The sequence below is a fragment of the Polypterus senegalus genome, chromosome 9 (genome assembly GCF_016835505.1).
Source record: "Polypterus senegalus isolate Bchr_013 chromosome 9, ASM1683550v1, whole genome shotgun sequence".
Classification (NCBI taxonomy): Eukaryota; Metazoa; Chordata; class Cladistia; order Polypteriformes; family Polypteridae; genus Polypterus; species Polypterus senegalus.
This window is the reverse complement of record NC_053162.1, coordinates 121,983,676-122,005,478: the sequence shown is the minus strand read 5'-3', so window position 1 is coordinate 122,005,478 and position 21,803 is coordinate 121,983,676. Positions and strand designations below refer to the sequence as shown.

The 21,803-nt window shown below is 39.1% G+C and overlaps 1 protein-coding gene across 5 annotated transcripts in view; it reads right to left on the bottom strand.

Annotated features, from left to right (window-relative positions):
- Nucleotides 1-21,803, bottom strand: part of plekhg6 (pleckstrin homology domain containing, family G (with RhoGef domain) member 6) — a 61,705-nt gene that overhangs the window by 38,858 nt on the left and 1,044 nt on the right. The window contains exon 1 of one of the 5 annotated variants that reach the window (XM_039763677.1): nucleotides 8,973-9,145. The exons of 1 other annotated variant lie outside the window; for it this stretch is intronic. In XM_039763677.1, the coding sequence (XP_039619611.1) occupies nucleotides 8,973-8,987 (15 nt within the window). In that variant the 5' untranslated portion in view covers nucleotides 8,988-9,145. Of the gene's footprint in view, nucleotides 1-8,865; nucleotides 9,146-21,803 lie in introns of those variants that run through there. 3 more of the 5 variants (XM_039763679.1, XM_039763675.1, XM_039763676.1) reach the window with 3 other exon arrangements.

Below are 21,803 nucleotides of genomic sequence, written 5' to 3'. Positions count from 1 at the left end.
ACTGTTATAATGAGAAAATGTATTTACTACCACATTTCACTCTGTTTGCAATGGAGAGAGCTGGCATACGACTCAATCTAAGGTTGTTTCTGCCTTGACGGTCACTGTTTTGAGGAGCACACGTCTTTGTTTTGTTCACCTTAATTAAGCCCCCTGCGGTATACAGAAAAGTAAATTATGGATTTTTAGAGACCAGAAGATATGGATCTTCTCATGAAATTTATTGGAGTTTTTTATGTTTATATCCAACTCAAAATGTAACACGTATTTTCAATTTTGAGTCATTTTAAGGGCTCACATTTCAATATCATATAGGCTACACTTAAGTGCATACAAAGTGGGCATGACAGAGGACAAGTGACCATGTAATATTTCTTTGAAATGGAAGGGTTGTGGATATGAAAATATATTAAAATTAAGAGTGTAAGTAGGGTTGTTTGTGTTCTTTCATTGTTTTTAATAAATGCATTATTTTGTGAAAGGACAGGGATGTGGATGAATTCCTTGAGCACCTCTGGCAATTCTGTGCTTTGCTTTATGTATTTTGCTACACGTTGGACAGCCTGGAAAACACCTAATTGACTACATATATATATATATGAATAAATTAATGTTAATAATATATATACTGTGTATATATGGGTGGCATGGTGGCGGAGTGTTAGCGCTGCTGCCTATCAGGAGGCCTGGGTTCGCTTCCCAGGTCCACCCTGCATGGAGTTTGCATGTTCTCCCTATGCCTGCGTGGGTTTCCTCTGGGTGCTCCGGTTTTCTCCCACAATCCAAAAGACATGCAGGTTAGGGGCATTGGCAATTCTAAATTGTCCCTAGTGTATCCTTGGAGTGTGTGTGTGCCCTGTGTTGGGCTGGTGCCCTGCCTGGGGTTTGTTTCCTGCCTTGCACCCTGTGTTGGCTGGGTTTGGCTCCAGCTGACCCCCGTGTTAAGATACATGCCTCATTCTCTCCCTTTGGGGATCTCAAGCTACAAATATGCAAACAAAAGTTTATTTATTAAGAACCCAGGCAAAGAGCAATATAAAAAGTTTTAATATATGTACTTCATGTGGACTATAAAGGAAACACTCACAAACAGCCCACAAACCTGATTACCAAATTAATAACACAACAGGATTATTAAAAGGACAGGAATAATTACAAAAATTGGCAAGGGAAAAGAAAAGGGTAAAGTAATTAAGCCCTTAAGACACATCTGTACAACTAGCAATCTCTGACTACCATGTGGGGTAAATCACTTACCCAAAGTACCAATGTACTCCCTGTACACCTTCTTAAATTACATATCAGCACTGGCCTGTTCTCTTCCTTGGCAGTGGAGCCCTTGCCCAAATTAATCTCTAAAGCCCATGTTCACCAATCAATGGTAAGATGGCACTTTTAGGCACTGGCCTAATACTGCTTCTGTATATGCCTAAATATTCACTTCTGGAAGTCAGGATGACATCACAAACCCTGAGGTCGTAAGAGGATACCTCCCTTAGAGACCCCAGGTCCTCACAGTAGTACCTTGGAGGAAGCATATTATATTATATTATACAGAGGTTACATACAACACTTTATCTTGGGAAACTCCCCATGTGCAAAATAAAAGTTTCCATCCATTCTTCATAGTTAGACCTAAGACCCCCAATAGTCATCAATGTTATTGACACCCTTCTGCATTTCACAGATTATATATGGTTGTAATTAATTTTAATTACAAAATGGCATAAAATACCAAAAACAATCTTCACTGAAAATGAGTCTACACTGTTAAATCCATGCACCTCCACTGAAGAGAAGCCAGCTTGTGCAAAATGCAAGCAAATGTGTCTGATATTTAAAACTTGTGTGGTAACTTGAATCATTGGCAGGGAATTGTTGTGAGGTATAGTGTCTTGTGCAGTTCAGGTACTAAAAAGATGATGTAAAAGTTTATTTATGAATGTTTAACTAAAACTGTGATCTAGAGAGACACTGCAATTTTTATGAAGATTAAAATATTACTGATTATAACATTTGTTTCTATTTTACAGAAAACAGACGACTGCAGAATATAATGCTGTAGTGTGTACAGCGTCTGCTTCCTGCATCAAGGTGAATGAGTCCAGTTCTTGGCCTGGTGGTCGCATGAGCTGGAGAAGCAGCTGTGCGGAAGCAGGGAGTTGGACAGGGAGTTGAACAGGCCTGTTTCACAGACAACTAGTCTAAGCAAAAATCTCATTTAAGAAATATCATACTAAGGACTTTGTGTAAAGTTATGCAAATACACATAACTTTATGAAAAGAAGCAAACTACTTAAGTAAGAAATTATTATAAATTACACAAAGATTTCTAATAATGTGAGATATATTTGATGGACATGATCTGAGATTCTTCAGGTAAGGAAGATAAAAGTTAATCATGGTTCCACTGTCTGACAACGTGGTGTTTGTTGATTAGCATGTGCAAGTAAGAATTTCACTGGAATCTATACACTTGACAACAATGACCCTATAAAACCGCTAAACTGTGTGAAGTTTAAACATGCATTCATTATCTGTGAGGATGTGCCATTGAGACTTATAACCAATCCAAAAGGTGAATGAGGTTAATTGGTTACTGTAAAACTGGCAAAATCATGAGTGGGAGTGAGTGGAACCCTGCAGTGGACTGGCCTGTGGCTGCTAGGAGAGACTTTGGGTGCCAACACCCTAGAACTGGATTAAATCCGATTGAGAATGGATGGTTGGATGCAGAGTGTTGCTTATGTTTTATTACACAATAAAGGGTTGGTATAGATTTACAAATCTGCCAATTTACTTGAACTGCAAGTTTCAAGTGGTTTTTCAAATGGCTATAAAATCATGAAAAAGTCATTGAAAATCATAATCTTGCTACTCGCAAGTTATGAGATGCATTCTGACCTGATGCAAGTGTGTATCAGTATGGGTTAAATATATTTAGGCACATTTAACTTCAGTTCAGCAGGTGTGAGAGGTCATGACAGAGAATTCTGTGTTTCACATTCTATTCTTATCAGGAAGAAACCACACGTTGATGTGAATATTTTGTGGATGCATGAGGAAAACCAAAACTGGTTGATTTGTGGCAAGAAAACTATCTGCTGTATGATATTGATTATTAGGATTTCAAGAAGAAATGCTTAGGAATATTGCATGTTGGTATTTTAATAGATTAGCATACATGATATAGTCTGCTAATCATAACATATAGGCTAATGAAGTGGATATTGATTGCTTAGCTATAGTGAGCTTACTGTAACTTTAGTGAAATATAATGTATGTTCCAATATATTGCTTATCTGTGAGTGTCCTTGGCTTAGACTGTCACTGAGTAGCTGTGCAATGGCAACTTACTTATTGGCTAAATCGGCATGTGGGTCTAGAGCAAGGAGCCTCAAAAAAGTAGATTCAACCTTACCCAGCATTCGTACTTCTCAACTCAATATATTTTTTCCAATGTAACTGTGAAGATGAAAAGAAAAAGGAACAAAAAAAGACCAGAGAGAAGTGAACAAGCAAGAAGGGTTAGAATCTAAGATTTTTCAGATACTGATCATCAGTAACACTGCATGGAATTGAAACTCATAAAAAGCATGCTTCTGAGAACTGCTAGGTAATTCTGACCTGAATGGGCAGTGGAATGCTTTTACTTCATGAATTAGTACGACTAACAAAATTAGTCTAATTTTAGGAAGCCAATCCTCTCTTCTACATTTGGATGTAATATTATATATTTCTGGGACATGGCACGGGACATAAATGTGATCATGACATGTGTTCTTTGTATATGTATGTTAAATGTTCATGTCTGTGAAATGTCTATAATGTTTATCGTTGTGTTATGATCTCATTCAGTTTATTATAAACTTTGGTTTAGATTTTCCTAATATTAACATTTCATTATTTCTTTCATCGATTTTGCAGTTACACCATTTATATTTGGTGTGTTTTAAATCAGTCTTCTTGGGGCTGCTCAGTGTAGCAGTGACAATTGAGGTTGGACTTGATCCTGTAGCTGTAATCTGCCCTTAAGATCCAGGAGTTGACAAGGGTCCTGTGGGAAACTTGACCTATAGCGATGGATTTAATATGTAACAAAAGAGACAGACTGAAACATCACATCACAGTGTCAAATTGAGCAAGTACCATGGGTTTCACAACATAATCTTGAATAAGTGTGTTCATAAGGTCTCCAAAATGTTGTCAGCCCATATCAATAAAAATGAGCCATTTGGTGTAAGAGGCTACCCAAACTCAAGCTAATGTAACATGTGAGAAAATCGCATTGTGTTTGCCCACTGCAAGAAAACTTTCCATCCACTATTAAGCCTGCTTAAGTCTTTTCAGGGTGATGGGGAGCTGAACCAATCCCAAAAGCATGTTTTATGTCCATCAGAGGACACACTCATGCATATATCCACACTCAAACAAAAGGGGTTATTAAAAGACCCCAATTACTTTAACAGGCTTAATCTTTAAATCTGAGAAGACAGCAAAAATATACAGAAATAATTCCACATATTCACAGGAAGAAGTCAAACCCAGCCTCTGATGGCTGTAAGGCAGCAACATGTACCAATTCACCACCAAGCTGTTTACAAAAACCATCAAAGGGAAATTTCCTCCATTGTCCTACTCGATTTTAAATGTTACTTACAATTTATCCCATTTCCAGTGACCCTAATTGTGATAAACAGGTTCATAAAATGAATGGGTGGACTTTTACCAGACTATTTCATGGAGCTTCAAAGAGTTCTAATGATAGCTAATCAAGTTCCTCTCCAATGTGACATAGCCTTAGGGCTAAAGTGACTAAAAGACCTGATAATTACTAAACTTGCAAGAGTGAACTCGGATCTGAAGTAAAAGAAGACCAAGGTGCCTGAGTCAACCAAGATAAACAAAAAGCAAAGGTTTCAAAAGGGTGCATCCCACAATGAACAATACCCAGTCCTGCCTTGTGGCGGTCACACCCTGAGAAAACTAACAAAAAAACAGCATTAAATGCAATGTTACCAGAAGGCAAGACAAGAAAGTCAGACTGGTGTTTCTATAGGAACAGCTATTTAGTTGACACCGCCATTTACCAATGCCCAACCTTCAAGTACTAAATAGCTTCCAACTTTCTGCCTACCCTTTGTGTTTCTAATAACAACAACGACTGCCTAACTCGATTGGCTGGTTGCCTCTCAAATTTCCCACATGTACTTGTATTGATCTTTGCCATTTATATTGCCATTTTTCTCAGGCTGTTCTCCATTTGGACCTTTCTTGTCTTTTGTCATGGTCTCACTCTTTCCACTTCTGTTAGGGTGGACCTCTTTTCCATGTGACTACTTGCATTTCACACCACATCCCCCCCCAGTACAGTCCATTCTTCCCCATAATCCGGTCAATTCCTTAATGCTTGTCTACTATTCCTGCTGTCATACACAGCATATTCTATTTACTTTCCAATTTTTCTTGTAGTTAAGTCTCATCATCAGCCACTCCTCAGTCACATAAGCTGTTTTCTCAAACATTTACCTGTAGTAGTAGGGTGTTGTACTGTGTTAGCCATTATGGATGCAATGAGAAGTCAAGCAAGATAGCCAACAAAAGGTGTCATATTGTTTGATTTCTCATTGCACACAGTCTGCCTAAATATTTACAACAGTACTATTGAGGCTCAGTCACAAGAGCTTCTTCTATTGACATCCCACTTTTGCACATTCATCAATGTATAATATGTTACCCAATCAGACAAAGAAAGATCTTTACTTACTACAAAATAACTTCAATGCTGATATCAGTGTTGACACTTACTACATAATCAAGTATAGCACCCACATGTATACATAGAAAGGTGACATTTCCTGCCTGAAGACAAGCCCTCTTAACACAACTAAATATTTATTTAACATATTTTCCTGCTGAAAATTGAAGAGAAATTCCACTAATACCTCTATTGGAAAAAGCACATGGCCAAGTGCTCACTATAGATGGGAAAGGCCTGGAGGTGAATGTTGAAAAGTTCAAGGTAAAAGTGGATTGTAAATGGCTGGGGGGGAGGAACTTCTTCATGCCTTGCACTGTCACAATTCACCAATACCTTGAACTTCAAAATATCCATCGTCAGGCTTTTTCCACCCATAACAGTTTATTTTAAAGGACCTGGATTTGCCTTCATTACCTTGTAACATCCTCGAGGTAAAATAACTTCCATGGCAGTGCCTCACATAGACTTCTGCTCAAACAGGCATCATCACCATTATGAAAAATCTGTTGGATTCAGAAGACATCCCTGGTGTTTCTTGACCTTCACCTCATGACTTTCACTATGCCTGGCTACCATTCATGCTTCCTTATACATCATACTGCAAACACTAAACATTCACATATTTGAATATTTCATTGGCTCACCAGCTCTTAAAACACCCATTAAAAAATCTTCCGATTTTGCCGTCTTTTAACCATTTTGATTTCTGTTTCCAAAAGCACAAGCACTTAATGAAACCTATACTCCTTTTAATCAGCCTTTCCTACTGTATCTTTTCCCACCATATCGTACAGGCCTGTAGCTTATTCAAAACCTTAAACTGCTTTGGGAGTTTCTGATCATAGAGCTTTTTTGGTATTCCTCCTCCAACAAACTTACATCACTTTCTTCTTATTCCAGAAACTACAGGTGTAGGTGTGCCATCTTGTTTTCCAGATAAGAAAACCTAACTTCATTTTGGAACTTTGCTACAGTATATGCTTCTTGTAGGCATTATTTTACTTCTTAAATTAATCTTGACACTCTTTTTGGCATGGCTTAAACAGATTCCACCCATTAAATCGTGTTCTTTTTTAAGATGTCTTACAATCCTAAGCGTGTTCTCTCTTCTTCCTCACACTGCACTTTACTTTATGACTCCTTCTTCCTGGGTTTGTGTGTCTGTTTCGAAAATAATAGAGATATCAGATTGTATTTATCCTTCTTTAACTTTTATAAACTAATCATTTTTTCATCCATGTATTTTATGAACCTCATTTTTCTAATGCAGGGTCACAAGAAGATGGAGCTTATCCCAACAACATTGGGCAAAAAGTCTGGACCAGAGTTGGGCAAAATGCCAGTCCACTGCATATACAATGAATCATTAATCAACCTAATATACACACCTTTAAGCTGTATGAAAGATATACTGTACCTAGAAAAAAACTCTCTCGTACAAGGAAGAAAAGGGCAAACTACAAGATGACAATAGCGAGGCTAGTAACTGAAGCCAGTGTCTGTATTTATCAAGCGTCTCAGAATTACTCCTAGGTATTGAAGTAAAAGTCTGACTAGGGTAAGAATTCGTCCTACTCCAGAGTAGGACATAAGAAGTACTTATGAAACATCCTGTACCCTCTGCCAGCAAGGATTAGGAGTTCACATATGAGAGTGTTTTACAGCACCTTCAGCAACCAAATGGAACTCATGAGGATGTTGTGTAGTTTCCTGGGAAATCATGGTGATGTTTTGTAGTTTTTTAATACTATGTTAAAGCTTCACCGCAAAAGGTAATAATAATAATAATCAAAGTAGTAGAAGAAGAGTAATGAGGAAAAAAATAAGTAAGAATATTGTGCTAAGCTACACATAATTGTTCCCACTTTGAAACAACATCAAGAATAATAAAGTTTGCATCCATTATCACCTGTTTAGTGATACTGTGATATTGCTTGCATCTTATATATGCATCCTCATTCTCATGTGGGGCAATGATCTTTGACTGTGTGCTGTCAACCACAACACAACTTCAGGAAATCCAGAAATTTGCATGAATGCAGTTTGCTTTAGCAATACCTCACACATTGTAAGAGCATGCAAAGTTTGGTGAGAAATTTGAGAAATGATTAGCTGTGACATACCCAAATCATTGCTATTGCAAAGGTACATTTAACACATGATCAAAAACAGCAACTTTACAAACACTTTTATTTTGTCTGAGAGCACATGGATTCTCTGTGTAAGCTGAGTGATCACATGACATACAACATTTGTCACAAATATTATTCCATCTCTATCAAATTGGCATATTTTATGAATTCATTGTTGTACAGCATTTACAAAAAGGTTTCGCCTTTCATGAAATGTGTGTGCTGATCTTTGCCTGAATGCCATCTTCTTCTCTTAAGTAGTGAGTTAGGCCTGCTCACAAGTTCATCTAAATCTTGATAAAGTTAAGAGTAGGTTCCTAAATTAGGTAAATTGATAAAACTACTATTACTCCTCCTCCTAAGAGCGGAACCAAATTTCCATCACTCTTAGATTTTTGAGTCAGCACAGTTGCCCTACTCTGAGACGTTTGAGAAATACAGGCACATTTCTCTAGAGCTTTAAAGCCACATCAATTACCATATCAATATAATTGGTCGAATACTGTGCCTCAGGCTTTAAATGTTGGAATTGCCCTTTGTTGTTGATCAACATTGCATCTGGGGCTGAGGATCATTAGTAATTCTAGAGACTGGGCGGCAACTGTACACTAAAATGAGACTGTCAAGGCAGTTGAAAGGAAGCATCCACCAAGAAACAAATGTTAATTCTTTAAAAATAAGCTGAGACTCAAGGAAAATGTGTATCCAGTTACAAATCTAACAACTACCCTAGTTTCAAAGACTACTTAAAATGACTGAAACGAGGCTGAATGCCACTTTACAGGGCTGAAGTCCATTAATGGATATGAAAACATAAACTGAAATGTAACCAAACCCAGTAAAGTCAATACTGTCTACCTTCTCTTTGTATAATGCCAGCCACTCTACAACATGTCAGACTTACCAGAACTTCATACACGGATACCAAGTTTTTCAAGTGTTCTTTTCAATTTTAACACATTTAATACTTACGATATTAGGCCACTGGGTGCGCGTTACACGTAACTGAGGTTGTGATGTCAGAGCTGACAAATCCAGGTTATCAATAACCAGAGACCGAATCTGATTTATCTGCCTACCTCCGGTGCCTTCATCAGCGCTGAGCCTCGCTCTTCTCTGGAGCAGGTCAAACTGATCGCGGCAGAAGGCGTATGGCGATCTCGGTTCAACCCGAAACGGGCGTAGCCAGCTTGTTCAACTGGATCAGCCAGCTCCGTGGCGAAACGAAGAAACGAGAAAAATGGAAAGCACGATAGACTCTTCCTTTGTTTACAAAGTAAGTTACGCCTCCCCGTGCCGAAGCAGGCTTTTCACCTGAGCCTAACTGCCAGCGCTCACACTTCCCCAAGGTGCCAAGCGAGGTCACCCTATAAACTGGGACGCTCGCTGTAACAAAACTACCGTCAACGCAACAAGCGTGATCGGGCAAAAAGAAAAGTTAGTTGGAATAATGCATTTTTAACATTAGTTGGAATAATGCATTTTTAACATTATCGGCACAGTAGACGGAGATGGCTTTGTAACTGTAAGAAAGATGGCTCACTCTCATTCTGACTGTCATCTGGCAGTGCGCAAAGAATGAGTGGCTCGCATCGGGAAAACGTACGTCAAAACAGTGACTGCAACAACCGCCATCGTCCATATCTTCACTTGTGGCATCACTCCCAGAGACCCGAGTCAGAATTGCCTGCTGTATGACTTATATGTTCATCCTCTTTAGTTAACAACGTCATAAAACAGTTTGCACGTCTTTGACTACCACTGTCTATCACGGAGTTTCTGCAGTTTTTTCGAGAGCAGTAATCCGTCGACAGTGCAAATGCATTAGACAGACATCGTTCTAAAATACGCTTAATCCAATTCAAATTGAGGGGGCCGGACAATGTTATTTTATTTATTATAGTTACTGTATATTGAGCCATACTCTAAAAAGCAAGGCAAATAGGTTTATTGGTTTATGGGGCCGTTATTGTCACATTTGATTACTGCAGTGAAATTCTTAGTGTGTTAATGAACATGCTTCACGTCGCCGCACTCCGTAGTCAGTGTGATTATGATTCATTACCAGTACAGAACATATTTTCCATGATATTAAAAATAAAGATGAGCGCTCCAACCCCCCAATGAGCCCGGTGAATTAACTCGATTGAAGATGGCTCTGGTAAATGCTAAATCTCTAACTAACAAAACGTTTTATTTTAAACGATTTCTTCACTTCACTATGTCTGGATGTTTTCTTTGTGACCGAAACATGGCCAACTGTCGGTGAATTAACACCTTGCACTGAATTAGTAGCCCCCGACTGTAAACTGTTTTAGTTTCCCAAGGTCTGCTGGTCGGGTTGTTGGATTAGCGACAAACTTTAAAACTGGCAACTGACATTTACTCAAGCTTTGAAGTACATTTGGTTGAAATGGGCCGATTTTATCTTGTGTTGTGTGCAGTGGTGTATCGGCCACCAAAATTTAACAAGGATTTTATAAAGGATTTTATACGTGAGTTCTCTGAATTACTGGCAGAAATTACATCGACCTGTCACAGACTTTTAATTCTCGGATATTTTAATATTCATGTGTGCTGCCTCTGGTTAAAGACTTTTCAACCTCATGAGCATGGACATATATTGGACCTTGTTTCATCATATGATTTGACAGTCTGTAGCAGTGAAATTGTTGACTCTTGCTTTTCTGATCACATACCTGTTACAAGTTAACTTATTCTTCCAAACATTGCCACAAAGTCAACATTTGTATTGAGACTCACTTCTCTCACAAAATGAACTCCACCACTACAAGCAAGTAGGCTACTCCACAGCTTTTATGGATGCTGCGTGTTTCCCCCACCTAAGCTGGGTACTTGTGGTCTAGTCACTTTGTTTAATGATACTTGACTCTGTTGCTCTTTTTAAGGTCAAACGCTAAACCTGAGCCATGGTTAAATGATGCCACTCATACCCTGAGGCAGATATGTAGGTGGGCAATGCGCAAGTTGATAAAAGATAAAGGTGTCCTTTGATATTTTAAGGGATACTTTGTGCAATTACCAGAAAGATGTAAAATCTGCAAGGGCAAAGTACTTTTTAGGTATTATTTAAAATAATTGTTCTAGACCTACAGTTTTATTTAACACTGTAAACACTTATTCTTCACCTGTCTGTTCCTAGATCTCCTGACATGATAGATAGATAGATAGATAGATAGAGAGAGAGCGAGAGAGATAGATAGATAGATAGATAGATAGATAGATAGATAGATAGATAGATAGATAGATCTTTATTGCCATTGCCACTTTTACAAAAGAACAATGAAATTGAAGGTGCAGTTGACTCAGTGTGAGGCATAAGAGTTAAAAAGACAAGAAGAAAGAAAATAATAAACTGAAAAGTAATACAAATACTTTACAAAATATACAAATTGCACTGCTTAAATGCAGGGCCGGATTAAGACAAAATTGGGCCTGATGCTGCAACGCAAAAAAGGCCTATTTTTTCTCGCCATTGGTGCATGTGCATTCGACACTCACTGTACATGCGCACTCAGACTGACCAAGGAGCCTTAATTGCTTGCGATGCAACCAGCCAGCCTTTATTGAACATGAATAATAATAACAAAGTAGTATCATAACAACTCGAGATTAACATCAAACTATGTAACATCAACATTCAATAGTAATTGTCTGGAAAGTGTACTTAATGCAGAAAACCTAACAATGAAATACACAAAATTTCGCAATTCTCTTACAAAACAGAGTAAGAAAAAATTAATTTGCAGAGACATTGGGACAAAGTGACTCAGTTCAGACTCTTGAGGGTAAAAATTTGTCCACAATTTAATAATAGACAGAATCCTGTCGAGGATTTAAAAAATTCTAAACATCGATTCCGGGCCCACAGGCCAGCTTTTAGTTTTACCTTTACAGATAACCATTTAAATAGCCATCGATTTTTACTGTACAACTAACTTTCACGGTGAAAAATTTACTACGTGGCACTTACCGTACAATAATAAAGTGGCAAGAATCCCCAAGATATTGCAAAAAACGCAGCTAAATTACTAAGTAAACTGTTTAACGTAAAATTGATAGCATTAACTTGAAATCTTCGGTTAACAATAAACACAATGACATTACTGTTCCGTCACAGCGCAAAGAACACTAGTAACTGCATAATAAGTAATGCTGTGTCTAGGCGTCCGAAAGTCGGACTCCAAATGTCATTCTAAGAATTATTTTGAGGTTAATATAGCAAAGGAAAACTGCTCAGCTTCTGGAAAATTCTTGTCTGTTTTCATCTGGGCCTGTTTCAGAAATGGGCCTAATGCTACAGCATCAATAGCACCCACCTTAATCCAGCCCTGGTTAAATGTACAAATGTACAAATTGCACTGGTTGACTTATGGTCTATATTGCACATTGGGAGAATGATATGGAGCAGTTTTATTCAGAGTTCAGGGCCATGATTGCTTTTGGATAAAAGCTGTTTTTAAGGCGGTTTGTCCTGGTTTTCATCGCTCTGTATCTCTTGCCCAATGGCAAAAGCTGGAAGAGACAGTGACCGGGATGTGATGAATACTGTGAAATGTCTATTGCTTTTTTGCTTTATCGGGAGGTGTAGATTTGTTCCAGAGTGGGGAGGGTACAACCAGTTGTTCTCTCCACTGTCCTGATGACCCTGTGGAGCGCTTTCCTTTCTGAGGAAGTGCAGCTGCCATACCACACACAGAGCCCATATGAAAGCACACTCTCGATGAAACAGTGATAAAAGGCAAGGAGCAGATTTTTGGGGAGGCAGTTCTTTCTGAGGATCCTCAGAAAATACAGTCCCTGCTGTGCCTTCTTCAGAAGCTCCTTGGTGTTGGCGCTCCGGTTCAGGTCATCCTTCAGCTCAATACACAGAAACCTGAACACCAGGACCCTCTCCACACAGGCCCCGCGAATGATGAGTGGCTGAATGTTAGTTTTGTTTTTTCTAAAGTCAATAACAAGCTCCTTCATTTTTGTGGTGTTGAGAAGCTGTTTATTGACTGTTCACCACTCTAACAGCCGCTCCACCTCGTCCCTTTATGCCAGCTCACCCTCCTTGCCCAAGATGAGTCCGACCACTGTCGTGTCATCCGCAAACTTTATGATCTTGTTGCTGTGGTGTGTGGTAACACAGTCATATGTGTAGAGAGTGTAGAGGAGCGGGCTGAGCTCACAACCCTGTGGCATCCCGGTATTGAGGCTGAGAGCAGTGGAGGTGTAGGGACCCAGCCTGACACCAATAGTCTGCAAGGATTTTCTCCACAATTTTTTGTGAAATTTGGCAACATTGAATCCCTCATTACACCCTCCTCATCCTACATTTACAGATGTTTTTCTTCAGTTTGAGCCTGTATCTCTCATAATTAATCACCTTAAACCTACAACTTGTCTGCTAGATATTGTTCCCGCTCATCTTCTTAAAAATGTTTTTGAACTGGTTGGGCCTTGTGTTTTGGGCATTATTAGCAGTTGTCTTGAGACTGGTTTAGTCCCAGACTCTTTAAAACATAATGTGCTGCAGCACATAGTCTGAACTTTTAAGGGTTCTAAATGATCTCTTATTAATAAGTGACTCTGGGGATACTGGCTGTCTTGCTGCTTTTAGATCTAACTGTAGAATTTGAGGCAGTTAACCATGACATCCTTATCACTCATCTTGAGCAGTCTGTAGGTATACAAGAGACTATTTTGAAATGACTTAGGTCATACCTCACAGGCAGCAGCTTTTCAGTCAGCCTGGGCAATCTCTCCGATCTGTAGTCCCTCAAAGATCAGTTCTGGTGCTTGTTCCTTTTTCACTGTACATGTTGAATTTAGGATCCATTTAAAAAAAAACACAATGTTTTTCCATTGCTACACAGATTATGCACAGATATGTCTTCCACTGAAACAGCTCAATACAAATTCTCTTAAACCTTTATTGGAATATCTGGAAGACATTAAAATATAGATGTGACTAAATTTTCTAAGTTTAATTGACAAAAAACAGAGTGAAACCGACTACCAGAAAAAGTACAGGTATGGACTGAGGAGGCATCTTCAGCATTACAGGACTGTTCTGAGCATACTGACTGGGGAGTGTTCAAAGAGGGCTCAGATCTAGTGGGATATACATCATCTGTCCTGTCCTATGTGCAGTTCTGTACTGGTGCTGTCCTGCCCACGAAGACCTTTAGGGTGCTTCCAAATCAGAAACTGTGGCTGGGCAGTATGGTGAAGTCCCTGCTTAAAGACCGTGATGCTGCATATAGGTTAGGCGACAGGCTGGCATATAGCAAAGCCCGAAAAGAACTAAAAAAAGGAATAAACCTGGCAAAATACACATACAAACAGTGTATCGAGGAGTATTTTGATAACAACAACCCACGGAACATGTGGAGAGGCTTAAAGACCATAACGGGTTATAAGCACAGCGATCAGCAGGTCAGCTATGACCCTAGTCTCCCTGACACCTTGAACAGTTTCTTTGCACGCTTTGATGCATCTAGCAGCAGGGAGACTGTACATCTCCCTTGACTGGAGGAGCAGCATCAGCCTATAGTCCTGCAACTACACCAAGTGAGGTCCACCCTGAGGAGGATCAACACCAACAAAGCTGAAGGACCAGACAGGGTGTCGGGTAAGACACTGAAAATATGTGCTGATCAATTGGCAGGAGTCTTTCTGGGCATTTTCAATCTTTCTCCACAACTTGCAATGGTCCCTGTCTGACTCAAATTCTCCACTATTGTGCCAGTGGTCACCTGCCTTAACGATTACTGCCCTGTGGCTCTGACCCCAGTAATAATGAAGTGTATTGAGAGAATCCTCCTAAAGTACTGTACATCAAGGATGCCATCCCTGCTGGATTTGGTAGCCATCAGTTCGCCTAAAGGAGGAACAGATCGACAGAGGATGCCGTCTCAATAGTACTTCACACAGGCCTGACTCATCTGCAGTGTCCTAACACATATGTTAGGATGCTATTTGTCGATTTTAGTTCAGTGTTTAACACTGTAATCCCAGACAAGCTGGTATAAAAGCTTCATAATCTGGGTCTGTCCACAATGTAGTGTCTCTGGATCAGGGACTTTCTCACCAACAGGCCTCAGGTGGTTAGAATTGGAGATCGTACATCAGCCACACTGGTTCTGAACACAGGCATGCCACAGGGTTGTGTTCTCAGCCCAGTACTCTTCACGTTATTTACCCACGATTGCTCTTTCATCCATACCACAGATATGGTTGGGAAGTTTGCGGATGATACGACCGTGGTGGGTCTCATATCAGACAATGATAAGACGCACTACAGAGAGGAGATACAACACCTAGCACGATGGTGCTCAGCCAACAACCTCATCTTGAATAAGACCAAAGAGATCATTGTGGACTATAGGAAGTCCAGAAGAGCAGAACATGCTCCTATATTCATACACGAGGAGGCTGTAATGTGTGTGGACAATACCAAGTTCTTGGGTATCCACATCACATCGGATCTGACCTGGTCTTTGAACACATCTCACCTGGTAAATAAGACCCAACAAAGACTCTTCTTCCTCAGGAAACATGCTGGATTCTCCTCTCAGCTGCTCACAAACTTCTACAGATCCGCTATAGAAAGCATTCTCTGTCACAGTATGACAGTGTGGTATGACAGCTGCACAGCACAGGACAGGAAGGACTTGGCACGGGTGTTGAGAACAGCACAGGGGATCGTGGAATATCTTCTCTTAGACCTGGATTCTGTATATGCTGGAAGGGTGTAGAAAAGGGTCAAATGTATAGCTGCGGATCTCACCCATCTAGGAAATGGACTGATTGTACCACTACCTTCGGGAAAGTGGTACAGAAACATAAAAATAGGTACCAGCAGACTGAAAGACAGCCTTTTCCCCAGAGCTGTGAAGTCCATGTGCCCGTGCTGATATACACACATACATCTACATCTACCCCTAACCTGCCCCTCTGTAGACATGCACACGCACTCTCCCTCATAATCAAACACTTGTATTCCTCCCCTGCAGACCCACACACGCAGATCACTGGTCTCTGCAGGTGTACTACCTCAGGAAAAGTCTGGACTATATATATAAAGCATTTCCAAACCAGCACTGGGCCAATGATAAACTTTGTGAACTTGGACTGTCAGCCATTAACTAATGCTGGGCTACTAGGAGAACTTTCCTAAGGGTCCCCACATAGCAGCCTCCTCATTGAGCCAATGCAGTATTTAGTTGGGTTTCACGAGCCCACCCTACCCAATGGTCTGCCCCATGCATGCTGGGAAGTTTTTTCTTTGAAATGTCTCATCATACATGCCTTATAATATTCTTGTTGTTATAATGTTATTTTCCATACATTAACATTCCTTACATATTAAGGTGTTACATATTGCCTACATAATTAGTCACTATAATGCCCCTTTCCCTTCCCTTTCCCAAACCAACCCTACAGGTTAGATGTCACTCATTATCTTACAGTGACCACTTAAGATTCTAAAATGTTTGTCTTTTAATAAGTTTAATCCAATTAAATCAATCTGTTGCCATTAATGATGTGAAATGAGATGTCTAAAATAAATTAGAGGAATGGATATATTTTTTAGCTAGAGGTGGTGCAGGGATCAAAGTGAGTATTTCTTAATGACGCACAAAGTGGGCATTTTATTATTTCAATATTTTAAGATATTTGTGAAGTATCAGAAGTACAAGAAAGGGAGACAGAGAGTGAAAGAGAAGACATTGGGACAACATGCAAACACAGTAATTAGAGAATGCATCCCTGGAGTTATGTGTCTTTAGCACTAACCCCTGTGCCACCTAATAGCAATGATCCATCCATTGTTAATCCAGTTTATTAAATGCAAACTACAGAAATGGATTCCATTCTATTGTATTGCACAATTGTATGCATGCCTGCACTCAGTCACATTCAACCCTGGGGAACTATGACTGGATGAAGAATATGGAAGGACAGATGTATCTTGGGATATTTAATACATTTTGTTCTTGATTATTTTGTGACCAAGTTCATGATATCCATCCATCCATCTATTCATCCATCCAATTTTTACATTTTCTTGTACTTATCCAGTTCAGGAGAGGGACAGCAACAGCATATACCAAATATTCTCAATGCTCAGTTAACACTCCTTCCTTCAGAAAAAACATTAATATGTGACCATATTAAATAACTGTAGTCTACTTTTGAAATACTACAATAAACTTCATTTTCATCTTTATTGCAGAGGGCATAAGGCACTGAAGATACACAGACAAGTAAAATCAAATGTGCTTTCTGTTTGTGACAGTAAATCCTTTCATTGCTGATTCTCATTATTGTATAGCGTTTGGTAAAAATGTGCATCTCTCTGTTAACCGAACACGGTTTGTTCACTAACAGGCCTATTCTTGCAACATCTGGAACAAGGTAAAAACTAACCCTGAAAGGGATTCCAGCCATAGGTACTTTCAAGATATAGCCAAACTGACTCTCACCAGGTAAATACAGAGTTGATAACTAAATTAAAGCAAACAGATGCTGTAGAAGACCAAAATGTAACAGATAGAAAACAAAGTAATATGCAGGGAAAGTAACTATGCTGGGAATCAAACTCAATTGCACACATCTGTGAGGCAGCAGCACTGAGTGTTTTGTGCCACTTTGCCTCATGTCTGTGGAGACTGGAAGTTAAATGCTGTGTCGCCATGTTATGCTGAAAAAGTTCTAACAAATATAATTACAAAAATAAAAGGCACTGCCATGCCCAAAGCCCTTAACAAGATTAACATTAATTATCATTTTTCAGTTTCGGATATTTCACATTTAGATTTAGATTAAGTAACTTGTACTGTGAGTAGGAAGTACAAACTGAAATGGCAGGCTTGTGGTTTACAATGGCTTAGCCACTACACCAGATTGCCTATTTAGAACTCATACTAGCAGTTATAATAGCAGAGTTTAATATTAATAATTTAGGTGTTGATGAAAATTAGCATATGCATTATTTAAATTCTTAAATAAGCAGCTTAACAAAAAGTGTAACTATCCTTATATATAATTTGATACTATCCGTATGTATGGTGTTCGCATCAATACCCCATATGTATGGTGTTCAAGTCAATACCTCGGCTCAATACAAGTTAGAACCATGCAATGGGACTCTGCCTCTGTAGTTAGAACATAACGTGGACGCAGTATTGCATGATTAGCTAAGAATGTTCCAATGCTTCAGTGACGCTGTTGGACGGCCGAGTATAGTAAGTCGGTGTTGGTTCAAGCAGATAACAGTAAGTTCAGTTGGTTTTTGGAACGTTGGTTTGGTGGGGCGTACTTTCCAGGACTAACATCGTCAACTGACTTAAACCCTTCGACAGCTCCGGAACCGTAAGTAATTTAGAATGTATCGCCATTTGCTTGGTACGTCGAAATCTATCTTTGGGCAGTTCGGTTTTGGCATCCGCCCTTCTGACATCTATTGGCAAACTGAGTAATGACAGCTGGGTATTAACAATGGTCATTGTTTAAATTTTAGCCGATCTCAGATCTAAAATGACAACACCAACATAATTATCACTCCAACTCTAATTAGAGTCGTAAAATACAGTTTGTTTTGAAAATTTGTTTGCCGGAAAAAATCAAATGAGGTGCGCCGAAGAGCTGAGTTCATGTGCCGCAGCCCCGTTTAAACAGAAAGCTCTTTATTACATCAGCCGAAAACGTCTATTTTAAGCACAAATCAGTGACATGATAACAAAATCATTTCAAGGACTTAAAAAAACAATTCTTTGCAAAGAAAGTATGGATTTCACAAACGTAGAATTTGTAGCCCGATTCGATCGGGCTCCCAGTTGCTAGTTTTAAATAAATGTGTATATAGAATGACTTCAGAATATAGGAAAGTATTCTTTTTATCTTATAAAATATAAGAATACACAGTATTTATCATGGCTAGTGCTGCTGCTGTACAGATTCAATGTCCTGGGTTCAAATCCTACATTTGGTCTGGTCACTGCCCATGAAAGTAGGCTCTGTGGTAGACTAGAGCCCTGTGCTGCATTGTTTCCTAACCTACCACCAAGTGATGCTGGGGTACACTCTGGAATGCCTCAATGGGCTTTAACGTGCCCTGTTTTTTGACAGTCCCCTCAGCCTTGACTCTCTTAAGAAGACAAGAAAAAAACTCCCAAAAAAAACTTGTAGGAAAAAGAAAGAAGATATCTTGAGAAAGGCAATTCAAAGAGAACTTAGGCTGGGCATGCAATGGGTGTCAAAAATGGCATCAGTACAACACACAAAAATGCTTTGTTCTTGCATAGCACTCCTCATCAGGTGCAGACGCAGAGAGCCACAACAACTCTCAAGGCATATAGCAGACATATAATGTCAAAGAGCTAGAACAGGGGCCCTCTTCAAATTTGGAGCCCAATGATAGGGTCAGGTTTTAGATGGTCAGGTGCCTAGTATGTAACCATTTACTGAAGGTACTTAGCTGCTGAGAAATAAAGCTGGTACACTGTACCAGTGTGAGCCAGCCCACTTCAAGAACTGGCTAAATCTATGCAATTCAAATAACTTGAGTATGTTTACAAGGTATGTAGCTACAATGTACTGTATTTACCAATGGGCAGAGCTTGCATATATCTTGATGGATTGAATTGCTCACAAAACCTACATGCTTCATATGAAGAGAGCTATATTAAATAACTTGTCAGTACTTTAGATTTCATGCAAGAATCTCAATCTTCTTACATAATACGCTACTGTGGCTGTTCATTTGTCTGTCCTGGATTTTAAATCACCAGTAGCTCGTAAACCGTTTGAACTATTGACCTGAAATTTGGTACACATATACTACGTGACGTCTGCAATCCACTTTCGGGGTGATGATTGATCTTCAAGGTTATTCCTCTTTTTATTTTATTTTATTGTAGAATAGCGGCACATATACATGGGTGCCGTTCTCATCCCTACCTCTTTATACAGTCTTGGCCGAAATTATCGGCACCCCTGGAATTTTCCCAGAAAATGCACCATTTCTCCCAGAAAATTGTTGCAATTACAAATGTTTGGGTATACACGTTTATTTCCTTTATGTGCATTGGAACAACACAAAAAAACAGAGAAAAAAAGCCAAATCTGACATCATTTCACACAAAACTCAAAAACCGGGCTGGACAAAATTATTGGCACCCTCAACTTAATATTTGGTTGCACGCCCTTTGGAAAAAATGACTGAAATCAAGTGCTTCCTATAACCATCAACAAGCTTTTGTTCTCACGTCCTCAGACAATTCTCTGCTCTTCTTTCTGTTCCCCATGCTTAGTGTGGCACACTCAGACACACAACAGAAAGGTTGAGTCAACTTTTCTCCATTTTAACTGGCTTCAGGTGTGATTGCTATATTGCCAGCACCTGTTTCTTGCCACAGGTGAGTTCAAACGAGCATCATATGCTTGAAATAAAATGATTTACCCAAAATTTTGAAAAGATGCCAATAATTTTGCCCATTTTTGGAGTTCTGTGTGATATGATGTCAGATTTGGCTTTTTTTCTCTGTGTTATTGTGTTGTTCCAATGCACATAAAGGAAATAAACATGTGTATACTAAAACATTTGTAATTGCAATGGTTTTCTGGGAGAAATGGTGCATTTTCTGGGAAAATTCCAGGGGTGCCGATAATTAAATCATTCTTGAGCCAGATTGAAGATTTAAGTGTGAGCTTAAGTGAAAAATTAAGGAAAACGTACTAAGTAATTGCAACACAAAATCTGACTTAATCAGTTTTAATTTACACAAAAAGCTGCCAACGAAAGGAGACAAGAACCTCAGGAAGCAGCAAGTGCATCAACGTCTGAGCAAACCAATGCTAAATGTACAGAGAAAGAGGATGAAAACTATGAATGCTCAAGTCAAGTGTATTCACGCCATTACTGGTGTCTAATATTTGCAGCCATAAAAGCTAGAGTGAAAATACACTGTATATTCTTGGCACAAAATGATAAAATGACAATCTGTGGATGAAACAAATACTTCCAATATCCAAAAGCTGTTTTATACTATAAATGTAAAATTCACTGCCTAGATGATTGACAGAACCTATATGTGTGCCCTGAGGCTCCGATATACAATTCAGGGCTCCAGATGTGACTTTTCTAATGAATCCCATTGTCAGCCTTAGAATGATTTTTTCCATTTATGATAATGGAACGGTTACACACAAAACATTACAAATGTATATTTCATAATACTTGAACATATTTCAAACCGAATGCAAAAGATTCCCACAAAATCCACTGGAGAGTCTTTGGAATGAAAGCAAAATTCACTTGACACTTAAGTTCTTATTAGCATGGCAAAGATTAAAACTACACATTCTTGATACACTGTTGAGAGTAAGTGAATTTTCATCAATTTCAGTTTACTAAAACAACATTCTTTCTCAGCCACATCAAAATATCAAAAATACACACACATCTGGGTAATTTATCTGAAGCTTCATTCCATTTATGGTACTGAGAAATTCAAGAGGTGTCAGTTCATTTTTATAAGTGGCATAGCATGCGTTTCTGGGGAAATTAATTTAATATCCAATGCGGTGATCAAATCACCCGATATTGCTGCTTATAGCATCTCACAGAAAAATCAATGAATCTGAACATGGACCATCCTGTTGCATTTCTACTCCCACCACACGTCAGCGCCGCAACATATTCACATAGCTTTTTGAATACAAGGTTGAAACTCACGCATGTACCGCTCAATCCGTGGGGACCTGCTAGCGACTTTTTTGATGGTCCATATTATCCTTAAATTCCAGAACAGGAGTACCTTGACAATTATCAAGCGGCCAGAGATTTTTAAGTGTTGTATAGTTTATGACTGCACTGCAGACACATCTTTTAAATC